The 13,952-nt window shown below is 41.2% G+C and overlaps 1 protein-coding gene across 17 annotated transcripts in view; it reads right to left on the reverse strand.

Annotated features, from left to right (window-relative positions):
- The window catches only part of ptk2aa (protein tyrosine kinase 2aa), a 94,727-nt gene that overhangs the window by 9,765 nt on the left and 71,010 nt on the right, over positions 1-13,952 (reverse strand). For 5 of the 17 annotated variants that reach the window (XM_018731864.2, XM_018731867.2, XM_018731863.2 and 2 more), the window contains 12 exons: positions 13,326-13,382; positions 12,155-12,175; positions 11,228-11,325; positions 10,727-10,811; positions 9,893-9,993; positions 9,447-9,562; positions 9,116-9,216; positions 8,270-8,359; positions 7,919-8,123; positions 2,664-2,775; positions 1,040-1,078; positions 481-567 (listed from right to left, as the gene is read on the reverse strand). In XM_018731864.2, coding sequence (XP_018587380.1) covers positions 481-567; positions 1,040-1,078; positions 2,664-2,775; positions 7,919-8,123; positions 8,270-8,359; positions 9,116-9,216; positions 9,447-9,562; positions 9,893-9,993; positions 10,727-10,811; positions 11,228-11,325; positions 12,155-12,175; positions 13,326-13,382 — 1,112 coding nt within the window. The remainder of the gene's footprint in view (positions 1-480; positions 568-1,039; positions 1,079-2,663; positions 2,776-7,918; positions 8,124-8,269; positions 8,360-9,115; positions 9,217-9,446; positions 9,563-9,892; positions 9,994-10,726; positions 10,812-11,227; positions 11,326-12,154; positions 12,176-13,325; positions 13,383-13,952) is intronic. The other 12 variants (XM_029248222.1, XM_018731870.2, XM_018731872.2 and 9 more) reach the window with 3 other exon arrangements.

Consider the following 13,952-nt stretch of genomic DNA (forward strand, 5'->3'; position numbering starts at 1 on the left):
ATAATAAGAACCATGCATTGAGTCTTCAGATAGACTCTCATTCTTGTACAGTCCTTTAAAATTTTTCCACATTTTAAAATTGAAGTTTGCAGTAATGGTGCATTTTAAACCCTGTTCATTGCAAAGTGAATAATGATTTAAAGTCAGATTCACATGTGTATACAACAACATCAGCTGTTTAAGAACAAGTTATGATTTAAAAATACCAAATCCAACATCTTTAAAACAGGAAATATTTAGGATGATTAATGTTTAATGAAAATATGAACATAAAACATGTTACACTACTAGGGTTTTAGTAATTCTTCTTTACAGTAAATTAGGAACAAGCTCTGTAATGCTTAGAAGAAAGAGATCTCTCTCATACTCTAGTAATGAAGCATATTACAACCTTACCATACTTTCTGAAGCACTAGAAGCATCAGCTCTTAGAAATCCTGTCTGGCACACATGGGTTTGAGGAGACGCACAGCACAGTACCTGGTAGTGATTGTGCTGGCCAGCATGCTGAGGACTGGGATAGAAGCCTTCACTGGAACGGGGGCTGGGGTATCCAGGTCTGCTGGGCTGTACTCAGTGGGGAGGGCAAAGCACAGCATTAACCTCATTTCTTTACCTTAGAAGTATGAGGAGGTCACAGGCTGGGGAATGAAGTCAGGCTTCAGCACCATTAACAAAATAAAAAACAAAAAATAAACAACAAACAGACAGACAAACAACTGAAAGTTGATGCATGGACAGTGTGATGAGTGCCTGAGAGACAGCAGGCAGTTAGTTCTGAAGAACGACCACCGGGAAGCAAAATGCCGTCATCTTGCCGTTGGTGCCATATGGCTAATTTGGTGAAGCTCAGAGAGGATGTGGGAGGGGGGCAGGCTTGGTTAGGTAATGGCACAGGGAATGCAGGATGGGGAAGGGACTGACTCCCAGTGGACACACACTTTCCACTGGGCATCAAACTCTGCACTGGTTCCCCACTTCGCCAACGTGAGGGAACCTCACTTTATGATCTTAACCTTGTGATGGTAGGGACAACTACCTTAAGCGCTCTCTCACAGATAGCTTCCCGTGACCAAACCTTCCGGAAGTGCAAAGAACAGTGGATAAAAAAAAAAAAAAAAAACAACTGTAAGTAAAAGGCAACACAGCACAACAGCATTATGGAAAGGACAACACAAAATGAGAGGATGAGTGGCACAGAGGAGCATGAAAAACTTTTCTATGAAAGTCATCTTAGTTCATCTCAAGCCTAGTTTGATAGATGCAAGCACATTTGGCATTATTTCTGAAAACTAGGACAACGTAGTTTACATTTATTTACATTTATTTATTTAGCAGATGCTTTTCTTCAAAGTGACTTCCAATGTATACTATGTAGTGTTATCAGTCAACACAGTATATTCACCGTGGTGACTTACACTGTTAGATACACTACTTACACTGGGTCACTCATCCATACATCAGTGAAACACACTCTCTCTGTGACACACACACACACCATGGGGAAAACTGAACAGCATGTCTTTGGACTGTGGGAGGAAACCGGATCACCCGGAGGAAACCCACGCAGACATGGGAGGAACGTGCAAACTCCACACAGACTGAGGGAGATTGAACCCATGTCCTCTTGCACCACCCAGGAGCTATGAGACAGCAGTGCTACTCGCTCTGTCATCCATAGTTAACAGTTAATTACATCTGGTGCTGATTTCACAGATGATAACAGGGACCACAAGGAGTGCAATTTTTTTTTTTTTAAAAAAAATGCAGCTACAAGAAGGGAAAATTCAGGCCCGAAACTGCCTTTTTGAAACAGACAGCAGGAGCCAGGCCAAGTGCATCACAGGGCAGGATCATCTGTCAGGCAGCAAAAACACATCTATAGGAAGCACTGTGTGATGTGGCCAGTGCACAAGAGATCTTCAGAAATGCTGCAGGGATTTGGCACAGATGGCACACAGTGCAGATACATGTGATCACTCTCACAGTCCAACTCAGGCAGCAAAATGAGATGTGCTGGTTTGTATACATTGATTGTAAGTCTGAGTCAGCACCTTCTCCATAATACAAAGGTTTCTATCGAGTACCGAAGAACATAAATGACTGTGCTCTGCACTCACACATCACTAAGGGCAGTCGCTGACCAGAAAGGCCAGGAGCCGTTGTTTTAATCTGAGGACACATCGCAACCCTGACGCACTACTTGCCGAATCAATGGGCACAAAAGTGGACACATACAGAAATAAGGAACACAATACAGCTGACAAGCTATAGAAGGTGTGAAGGTGAAAGAAGATACAGATAGAGAGCAGGCCAGTGTACGGACACATCTGAGCTCCAGTTCTCCCAGAATAAAACTGTTGGGAAATGGTCAAGGCCTCTATACTGTGAGACCCTCCCCAGTACTACAATGACCACTTTCACTACAAATGGCTGAATTGTTGATTATCAGTACAGTATTAACATGTGAAATTTTCATTTTCATCCCACTGCAATCTGTTACCTTAATAAAGCCAACTTAAAAAACTATAAAACTTTTCTGGGTGTCCAATTTTTCTAAAAATTGGTTAGTGTGTCACAAGACCTTGGTAACAGATACAGGGCGTGTTCAGAATTCTCTGCTAACACATAACAATGATGCCTTTACGCAGAAACCCTCTCACCTTAGGCGGTGCCTCATCAGAGCCACCGGAGTCCCAGGACACAGTGACCTGGCGCCTCATCTCCATGCGGATCCTCTCCTCCTGCTGGGCTTTCTCTTCCTCCAGGATGGTGCTGAAACCAAGAAAAAAGTCAGGCTCCCACGAGGTCAAAAACAGTGAAAATGCAAATGAGGAGGTCACTGTGATAACTTAAACCATGAAATGCCTGGAGTTTAGGGCAGTGAAAGCTACATTGTAATATTCACCCTTTAAACCAATTTTAAAAAAAATGAATGCCACAGTACTATGTAGAGGAGAAGACGGGATCAGCGTGAAGCAGCGATGTTGTTCTATAATAGTTCCCTCTGCCCAGCAGATCCCTTACAAGTTAGAGACAAAGACCAAATAAACATGCCCCATTACTGTTATTTTCCAGCCTGGATTTCCTCTGGCTGTTAACACACATGGTTCTGCACATTTGCCAGCTGTGGTATGAAGCCTAAATCCTGATATATACTACATTTTACTACTCAGATGGTTTCCTCTAAAGGACTCTTGGTTGACAATACCAAAGGGCAGGTAAAGGATGCTGTGAAAACGACCACCACAATTCTTCATTTTAATCTCACCCAGTAAGATCACAAAGCAATCAGTATCTGTAACAAGCTGTAAAACAAAATAATTCCAACAAATTCACAAACGCACTGAGCCATGGACAAAAAAAGCTATTTACTGCCAGAAATATTATAATAAAAGTGGGTTGGATGGATTATATGCTTCCTTTAGCTCCCCAAAGACAATAATTCCCTTAGTGAAAAAGCATAGCCAAATGAAATGTTAAAAAGCCAAATTCCAAACCATCCTTAAATCATGCAAGACCACAGAAAAACTAAAGCTCTGCAGAATCTGTGCCCTACCTCTCAGGTAGAGCACAGGAGGAAACAGCAATCTGACCTGACCGAATATCCAGTACTGGTTCCGAGGCGAAGAACTCACCAGCAGTGCTGCATGTGTCAAAATCCAATGTTAGAGGAACCCATTATGGTGTCGCTCCCACCCGGTCCTTTGTGCTCTGCTGGGTGAACCACTTTACTTGCACAGGGCTGTGCTACTAAGCCACACACAAGGGTACACAGAGCACACTGCCAAGCCTATGCACTATAGGCATAATGGCACTATGCTAATGAGGGTAGGCCTCTCTCTGCTCTCACATAACACCCTGCCTCTTTCCTGCCGAGGACAAAGTCCAGAACAGAGTATGAACAGAACTGGCAGGATGGAGCTCAAACTGTGGTTGTTCATCATGTCTGCAAGTACTCTGTGCATCTGCTCATATATATGTACATATGCTTTTTTAAATAAACTTGTAGAAATATTTGAATAAAATAAACCCCGAAAAAAGACTGTGGGGAAATGTCCAAGGGGTAAAAATGCCTTTGTAAGCAAGTTGTCATTTTAAAATAAATAAATTTTCTGTCATAGCATATTTGTTTCATTAAAGGAAGGCTCAATGTCAAGTTGTCACAGTTCGCAAAGTATAAAGCTATCCCTTTAAATGACTTGGACAAAGAAGCAAATATGTCAAGAATTTTGCAGACAGACAGCTATACAGCCATCCCTCACCTAACAAGGTTAGTTCATTCCATGAAATACCCCGTTACACCAAGCCTCACTGTGAACGGATTTTATGCATCGCAATTCTGACTCAAATATATTGTATATTTTTAATAAAAATGAGGGAATACTATTCAAATTATTATCCAAACTATTAAAACTGGTAGCATGAACTGTACAGAAGAGTGAATAAACCTTGGACAGTCACCATCACCTGCAGAGCCCTCAACCAGAAAAGAAACACTTTTAATTTAAGTTGTGAAGTTGAAGGATCAGAGGTACGTGCAGTATCAAAACTGGCCTCACTTAATTGTGCTTTTCTTCAACCACTTTCTTCTCTTTTCTTCATCTTTTCAAACTTACAATGAAACACCTTCAACAATTTGTCACCACCAAATAAAGTTTCAGCATTTTTTTTTTTATGAAATATTGTATCAATAGCTGAACCAATGAAATTTGTACTTATAATATTTTGTGCTTATAACGTGGTTAACGATTTCTAAGTTGTCTTTTAATGTTACATTTTCTGTGTTTGACGGCACGGATGAGGGGCACCGTGTAATGTTTGACACTGGACAATCATTTGATTAAGGCTTCTATTATATATTATTTGCACCAATGTTATGATTGGTTGAAACAGTCAAAGCGATAGGATGGTTTTGTAATTGAAGGATAACATCTGTGATTTTGCAATGAAAGACATAGTCGGGAATGAGTAAAATACCTGCTGCAGGGATAAAAATGATAGTGTAAAAAAACAAAAATGCACTTGTACCAAATAACCCAAGCTGACATTTCTATAGCTGGCATGTCCCAAAGTGAAACAAGGTGTTGGGATTTCCAGAAGTAGTCGGGGTCCTCTCCCCTTATAGGACCCATGGGCAGATGAATCACCCCAGTGCCAGTCTTTAAAAGGAGACTGCAACCTGGAAATGTTCCAACACACAGGCACAAAGGAGAAACAAGGGCTTTGAGAGGGTAATCTACAGTCATAAATGGCTTCCGACAGCAGGATGATAATTGCAGGATGAAAGCTCTCTTTCTGGTTAACTGTTCATTGCTACTACTTTCATATCAGTTTTGCAAAATAATTCTTCAGCAATGTACTCCTCCTCTCTTTAGTGCTCAATTGCCCAGTTTGCTTGGTGGCTGCAAGGGGCCGTCAGGGGACCATCAGTAATATGATATCAGTCTTAATGGAACCAGAGCAAAGCAAATAACCATGGTTACAGGAGGAGGTGCTGAATGCTTCCGATCACAGTTAAATAAGATTTACTGCTGGTTTGGGGAGAAAGAGACTCATTAAATTCAGACTGTACTAGTGCCAGTGTTCTAGAAGAAGATGTGGTCTCAGTGCCAAACAGAAGAGCGTTACAGGCTCACATACAACCTGAAATTGCACTGCAGGTTTAGAGGCCACAGTTCAGCTAACGGAATGGACTGACCTCTCAATGCAAAAGCCAGCATAATGAGCTATGACCACTGAACTCTTACAGAAACACATTTCATATGAATTATTAAATTAACAACAGAATTTAAATGAATGTCAACTGAAGTAAATCAAATATGATAAATAACCAAACTTCCACAAAAGAAATGCACTGTATTGGTTAAGCACAATTTTACTGAGTTATGATCTGATTTATTTTATTTACACTTAGCTGATGCTTTTCTCCAAAGCAATTTATAGTGTTAAGGTTACAATTATTTACCATTTATACAGCTGGGTAATTTTAGTGGAGTGATTTAGGTAAGTAAATACCTTGCTCAAGGGTACTACAGCCAGTGGTGAGGATTGAACCTGCGACCTTTGGACCCAAAGGCAGTGACTCTAACCACTGTGCTACCAGTTGTCCCCATTTGATTTGATTTGTATGCTCAAGACAGGTGAAGGAGCTCATACCTGCATAGGTGCTACACACCATCCCCTTCCTGCATACACAACTAGACTTGGAACTCAACCAGGCAGAGGCTGAGACATGACCCACATGCAGGCCCCACCCATTTGCCAATGGGAACTGATTTACACAAACATGTCTCATGTTAGGGGGGGGCGCGGTGGCGCAGTGGGTTGGACCGGGTCCTGCTCTCCGGTGGGTCTGGGATTCGAGTCCCGCTTGGGGTCCCTTGCGGCAGACTGGCGTCCCGCCCTGGGTGTATCCCCTCCCCCTCCGGCCTTACACCTTGTGTTGCCGGGTAGGCTCCAGTTCCCCGCGACCCCATCTGGGACAAGCGGCTCAGAAAATGTTTGTTTGTTTGTTTGTGTGTGTGTGTGTGTGTGTGTGTGTGTGTGTGTGTGTGTGTGTGTGTGTGTGTGTGTGTGTGTGTGTGTCTCATGTTCCCAAGGAAAAGGGGCACTCCTGTCTATGCACATTAACTGTATTTTCAAATGCAGTATGAGACATGTCTCTCAACCCCCTAAAGATCATGCCTAACTTTAAGTTCAGCCTGTTCAGAAATATTTTTACCAGCACCAACAATTCTGTCACCATAGAACCATGAGCACAAAACTATACTCACAAAACTACAGGTTACAGCAAATTGCGATTAAATCCCAATCACTTAAAAATGCTGAACGCACATCGCCCAGTACGGTACATCAACCACCTCTACTTTGGGTTGAACCTGTATAACTGACAGCTGTATAATTATGATAGAAAGTTTTCAACTCTACAGCCACAGTTCCAGAGCCTTTTATGGTGCGAATTTCATACAAATAGTATTAACTCTCTAAATATTTACATGGTTTCCAAGACCACAGCCACTGCCCGCCTGCAGGCTTTAACACAGATGATGTAGTAGGAAGTGCCTAAAAAGGTTCTGAGGCTTAAACTACCTTCTGATGTGATTTTCCTGCAGGCAGTTGTTGATGGGAGCAGTTCATACAGACGCAGGTTGACAGATCACTTCCTTTTCCATCTAAAATCAGTTTACCTGAGTCAACTACGTAAGCAAGGGATGCACGTAAGTACAAAGACACACTGTAACCAAGGTTACACCTTATGAAAAGTGTTAACAGCAGCTACGTGTCAAAAAGGAGGAGTCTTGTCTCCTATTGTTTTTCTCTGTGACCATGGCATTGATGAGGTCATTAACAGGATGTGCTTTAGACTGTCAACTTAATCATAGAGCATTCAGATAAACCATTTCCTAGTTGTAACTGCAATACAATTAACACTTTAACATCAACTTCTACACAATATTGTATCCTGACACAAAGTAAACATCATACGTCTAATATTTACAGGAGCTTCTAATGTTAATAATTATAATTAAATTAATTACAATTAAAAAAATCACTTTGAGTTGATCCTATCAAGCACGGTTGATTGACTTTCATACATTTGTTATGCAACTTTTAAGACTATAAAATCCTTATATTCGAATTCATGGTAGAGATTGACATGAAACAAACTCCAGAGGAATAAATTTTTTCCCCTCCAATGTAAAACACTCCAAAACTAAAACAAACCATAAAGTACCAAAGGATGTGCATGCTGTATGTAACATTGTATACTATTTAAAAAAAGCCAAAACTTAAGTGAAAAACTGTACTGAAATATAGCACCCTTTCACCTGTCACCCTATTCAAAAGAGAACATGCACACCTGATGCACTGTTTGTGGAACAAGGTGCTACTACTTGTATGCTCAGGGACTCACCAGAGCTGTGCTTTGAGTTCCGTGAAGCGTGGCCTCTTGCTGGGGTCATATGCCCAGCACTTGGTCATCAGGCTGTAGAGGGTAGGGGGGCAGTTGTGTGGCATGGCCAGCCTCTCACCGTTCTCTATTCTGCCGATAACATCATTGTTCTTCACCCCCTGAAAGGGTTTCACTCCGTACATGAGGATCTCCCACATACAAACACCTGTAGCAGAGAACTCGCCAGTCACCAACCACCGACCGATCATTCATCTCAATCCTATCACAGAGCTATCGTCACACTATAAGAAAATGACAAATACCACAGTTTACAGTTGCTTAAATAAAAGAGTACTTTATTTTAACTCTTACCAAACATCCATACATCGCTGGCTGAGGTAAAGCGTCTGAAGTTGATTGATTCTGGAGCCATCCATTTTATGGGCAGTTTCCCTTTAGAGGCTGGAGAAACAAGAATTGTGTGATTTGCCATCATCAGAGGCAGCAACAGACATTACATATACATTTACTCATTTAGCAGACAGTTTTCTCTAAAGCAACTTCCAACAAACTCTATGTAGTGTTATCAGCCCACATACCTTATTCACCAAGGTGACTTGCACTGCTAGATACACTACTTACACTGGGTCACTCATCCGTACATCAGTGGAACACACTCTCTCTGTGACACTCACACACTATGGGTGAGCCTGAAGAGCATGTCTTTGGACTGTGGGAGGAAACCCACACAGATATGGGGAGAACATGCAAACATGCAACCACACAGCATCTGGGTGGTGCGAGAGGACATGGGTTCAATCCCCGCTCAGTCTGTGTGGAGTTTGCATGTTCCCCATGTCTGCGTGGGTTTCTTCCCACAGTCCAAAGACAGGCTGTTCAGGTTCCCCCATGGTGTATGAGTGACATAGAGAGAGTGTATTTCACTGATGTAGGAAACTTAATACAAAACTGCATCAGCCAGGAGGAGGCGCCAAAAACTAAATTCTGACTGCAATTACCAGCCTTTCATAATTGCTAATTTTGATCGCGTTTCTCCAAAGCAACATTAACACAGGGTGAACCCAAATAATTTACCAATACAGCTGCTGTAGTCTTCAGCATTAAAATCCCAGAAATACTACATCCAGTTTTAAAAAGCTGAATAAACACACATTTTTAAAGCAAGAAATGTAACAGGAATGGCATTCACTATCTCACCTTTGTAGTAAGAGCTGTCCTCCATGTATCGAGAAAGCCCAAAGTCTCCAAGTTTCACACAGTCTGTTGAAGACACCAGGACATTCCTAGCTGCTATATCCCTGAAACAAAGGCAAAGAGGTTCATTAAACTGAGAAAAGAAGTGCGAAAAACTGTCTCCTTTAAAATCTATAGAATACAGGCTGAAGCTTTATAAACAAAAAACTGATTTTTCATTACTTATAAATGCTATAAATTCATTTCCATTCTGTTCCAGTTGATTCCTGCGACACACTTGATTGTAGCATCTTTCAGCACAACTTTAACATTTAAAAGACAAATGAGGCCTTACCTATGTACAAACCGTTTGCTTTCCAAATAGGCCAGAGCTGTACTTAGCTGGTAGGCAAATAGAATCAGTGATGCCAAGTCAAGGCTGTATTTTCTTACTTGCAAAAAGGACCGAAGCTGAAAAAAAAAAATATCTTGATTATACGGGAACTACAGTAAGTTTACCCTGAAACATGTAATAAGCAAGAAGTGCTTTCACTAAAGTAATAAAAAAAAAAAAAAAAAAAAAAAAAAAAAAAAAAAGACAAAAATACAGAATAACCACAAGGTGGTGCAAATGAGCACCAATAGTTTCACTGCTCTGTCCAAAAAGTAACAAGTTATTTGAGGATATGTGACTGCCTGCTGCGGTTTTACAGCAGATGGTTTACTGGATATTTTCTGGAGACAGAAGTAGAACCAGTACCCGGGGCAAAACCCAAGCCCTACCCTCAAGAGGGGCCTTACCTCTCCGAGAGTACACAGTTCCATGATGATCCATACAGGGTTCTCCGTGATAACTCCAATCAGCTTCACTATGTGTGGGTGGTCGAACTGACGCATGGTTACTATGGAACAGAATGGCTTTTAGTGGGGATAAAGGATTCCATACAGACCTCTGATGACAAGAGTATGTATGTCTTGGTCATCTTTAAGACATAACCCATTACAGCAACAGCACAAAATATTAACAGTAACAGATGGCTGGTTTACTGTAAATATTTACATAGTACTTCTGGGGCCATATTACAAAAATATGTCTTCTCCTTTGCTCTGCTGATTTCACACTTCGTATGTGTGTATCAACTGAAGCTGTGAAAGAACTGACAGATGTTGTATTCAGTTTGAGTTCTTGGTAGTGTACGCAGGATGCCAGCATGCCGGTTTGATCTGTTTGTAACGGACACAGGCTGCTGAGGAGACTGTGGCCCCATTTCTCTCCTACACAGCTTGTACCCTAACCTCCTGCCACATCACCCCCTGCAGCTGACAGTTAGTCTCCTGCCCCCTGAGACATTTCTTCACGAGACTCTCTATAATAAGAAAAAGTGTCTGGAAAGTTTTCCTCCTCAAAAATGTGATGAGGAACGAACAAGACATGGGGTGAAATGGAGTGTAGGAACCACAATACTGGACACTCAGTGCCATTCCTCCCTCAGTAAGAGAAAACTGTGCTCACTAGGCTGGGTTATGCATGTGACTAGACAGGACAGACTCATACATGCTCTCTATTCTCCAGCAGGACACAACTTGTACTAGTGCAAGTGACTACTACAGCATTACATTTTAATAACTACTCACAGGCTTCCTGTAGGAACTTCTCTCTGACACTGTCAGATGTGCAGTTCTTGCAAGTTTTGATTGCCACAGACATAGAGGAATTATCCTATGGAGAAAATTTATTTAAAGACGGATACATGAAAAAAATCATTCATACAAGAAAATAAAATTGATGGAAATAGGCTACTGTGGTTATTCGTTTGCCATTTCTTCCTCAAAGAAAAAGACTTGATGCATTATAAAGGATATACACACCTACTCCTGTAACATATGCTGAGTCATATAGTGGTATCTGACAAATGAACTGTCACGTGTCCAAATCTCTCCTTCTTTTGACATAATGCATTTACTGTTCTCTGAGATGTACAATGCTTTGGGGAAACATGTCTGATAAATGAATAAATGTAAATAAACATACTTTCATGTGCTGCAGATACATTTCAATGCTTTTTAATTGACGTGCCAGAAGAAAAGGGAGGGGAAAAAATGAAAAATGGTCAAGTAGGCTCTGGTGGCATGTACCGGGCTCACGTAGACCCCTTGATGGACATCCCCAAACTGCCCCTCGCCAATGCAGCGGCCCAGTTCCATTCTGTCCCGCTGGATCTCATAGTCTCTGGCTGGCGATGCAAAAAAAAACCAACCCACAAGTCACTGACACACTTCCAGGGAGCACAAGACAGGATATGGTCAACTGCTGGCTTACCAAAATGAAAAACCTGGCTCCTTCTTTTTACAAGCAGTTATATAATAAAAAGATCATAACCTACAAAAGAAGAATTTTCATATTCTCCACATGCACAACACAAACACTAAAAATCATTAAAGAATCAAACTGAAAACAAAGGCAGAGAAGTGTGTGATTACTGCTTTTGTATGCTTACTAGTGTTCAACTGGTTGGTTTTTTTCATTTTTCAACACATGAATCAAATGACTATGCCTTGGACTGCACACCTGGTTATAGATGATGATGAAGGTCTTACTTCCTACAGGGAATTGTTCCAATTTACATTGCTAAATGCAAATTTAAAATGATGATACTGCTGACATTTAGAGTGTCACATGAGAGATTAATATTCTGTGCACTGTTTTGCTAGCACACACTGAATGACAGAACTACTCAGTGTCAGTTAGGCTGGAGTGAAACATGAGCAAATCTCTTTCAAAGCATTTCTCTGCACTGCTCCATGAATAGTAAATTTTCCTAGACTAGTAATATGACTAGTGGAATCTAGTAATATTAATGTTGAATTACAGTATAGAAGTTAAAGCAATATTTCATGTAGTGCATTAACTGAAGCATCTCCACTGAATATTTACACACAAAAGGAGAAAAATAAAATCAGGAAAGAGCATGCAAAGGTAAACCAAGCAGCACCACACAATCACTTCCAAAGACAGGCAACAAGCTAATCATCTTAGAAACAGAAAAAGGGAGACAGCATTACCTTCTTCTAATCCATAGCTTTCTGCAGTGCAATTAAAGTAGAAAGAAAGCAAGAGAGCTATCTTTTAGCGCACATCAGAAGTGGTTACACAGAAAGTGTATACACAAGGTGAGCAATGAAAATGTTTGGAAAGTTCAAACAGGACACGCTGCTGAAGATGAGGTCACAGTGTAGGACCAAAGGTAAAATGAGAACAAATCTAAATGTCTACCACAAGCAATACTGAGATGGGTTTGTACACCACTTTAAATGAACTGCTTCAGTTCCACAACTTTTGCACACTGTAATACATTAAATAATAATCCTAAATGTTAGAATGGAACATTTTTAAAAAAGCTTGTCATCTTAAAAAAAAGTTGAAGCTGTCATTGCATTAAAGTTGTGAAGACTATGTAAACTAGTGTTTGACTACGTGTGCATGTGGACAAATTACAAGCCACACACTCGTGAGACGCGCGACGTGGTCCATGTGGTCTTGCACCGTTCATCCTGAGAGAATTGCCCATTCATAGTCACACAGTCAGCTGGTGTGACTGATTCTCCCATGACTAGCAGACTCCTAGTGGTTACAGCACTGTCTATATGCTTCTTTTTCCATCTTCACGTGATCACGCAAGACCCTGGGTTTGAACCACCTACATCTGTGTCTGCACTAACACTGCTCACATTTGGATAATGTATTTCAGACTGCGCCAAGACCTGTACTTTCTGAAAATCTGTAGGTGAATAATACATGACTGGCAATAAGGGATGAACAAGCAGTGCAGATACAGAATGAGCTTCGAAATGGAAAAGGATATGGCAACCAATGGCATTTCATGTCAAACAATACAAACCATTTCACTGCTGACTGAGCATAAAAGGAAACTAGGACTTCTAAACAGTTAAATGTTCAGAGAGAACACACAGATCTTCTGGTATTCAAGAAGTAAACATCTAAGCAGCAACCACAACAACAAATAAAAAAATTGCTGGAGAACATTTGTTAAGAAAGGGGAGGGGATTGGTTAAGGCACAAAAGTCAAATTTTATTGGAACTTGGACAAAGACAGAACATCTGGTGTTCCAAAAGTCTGGTCTGCAAGCTACTGGTTCCCCTTGCAGGCTTTCTGCCCAGTGGCCTTACATGTCTCTGCTTCGCTTTACCAGACCAGCATGCTGTGGTACTTACTGGAGGGCATGGTGTAGGTATCCTCCTCGTCTATAATTTCTGCATAATCGTCTGTCTCTGTGAAAAGAGGAGAAGTTCTGTGAGTTCCAGAACCGTCCACTGTGATCTCCCCTCAGCCAGACCTATGGTCACACATGCAAACTTCCAGAACAAAAAGGGCCAGACCCGCCGAAAATAAATGTGAATCAGACAAGTCCTCCTCAGCAAACACCCCCCCCCCCCAGAGACAGAGACACACAAGCACTACACTACCCTTTCCAGCCTGCGCACACTGCTATGGCTATTCCTGCATTGTGCACATTTGACTAACCGACCAGAATGGTGCAGCTGGTCCATTTAAGAGAGTGGGAGGAGGGACATGGAAGTGAAAGATGTGAAGAGTTTTTTTTTTTTCTTCTTTTTTTCTCCACCTCTCAAAGAAAAACTTTAAGGGAAAAACTGATTATGTCACTGGTAACTCATGAGTTGCTGTGTTGGTGCCAACTGCTTGGGAGAACAAGCAAACAACAACAGAAGTAGCCACTTCAAAGAAGAATCCTTCGATTTTTGGCTTAAACAGATCTCTATAGGCAAGACAGTGCTTAGCAGAAATTAAGTAAAATGCCTGGAAGAAAAGAAGGCAGCTTC

The sequence above is a fragment of the Scleropages formosus genome, chromosome 23, assembly GCF_900964775.1.
Source record: "Scleropages formosus chromosome 23, fSclFor1.1, whole genome shotgun sequence".
NCBI lineage: Eukaryota > Metazoa > Chordata > Actinopteri > Osteoglossiformes > Osteoglossidae > Scleropages > Scleropages formosus.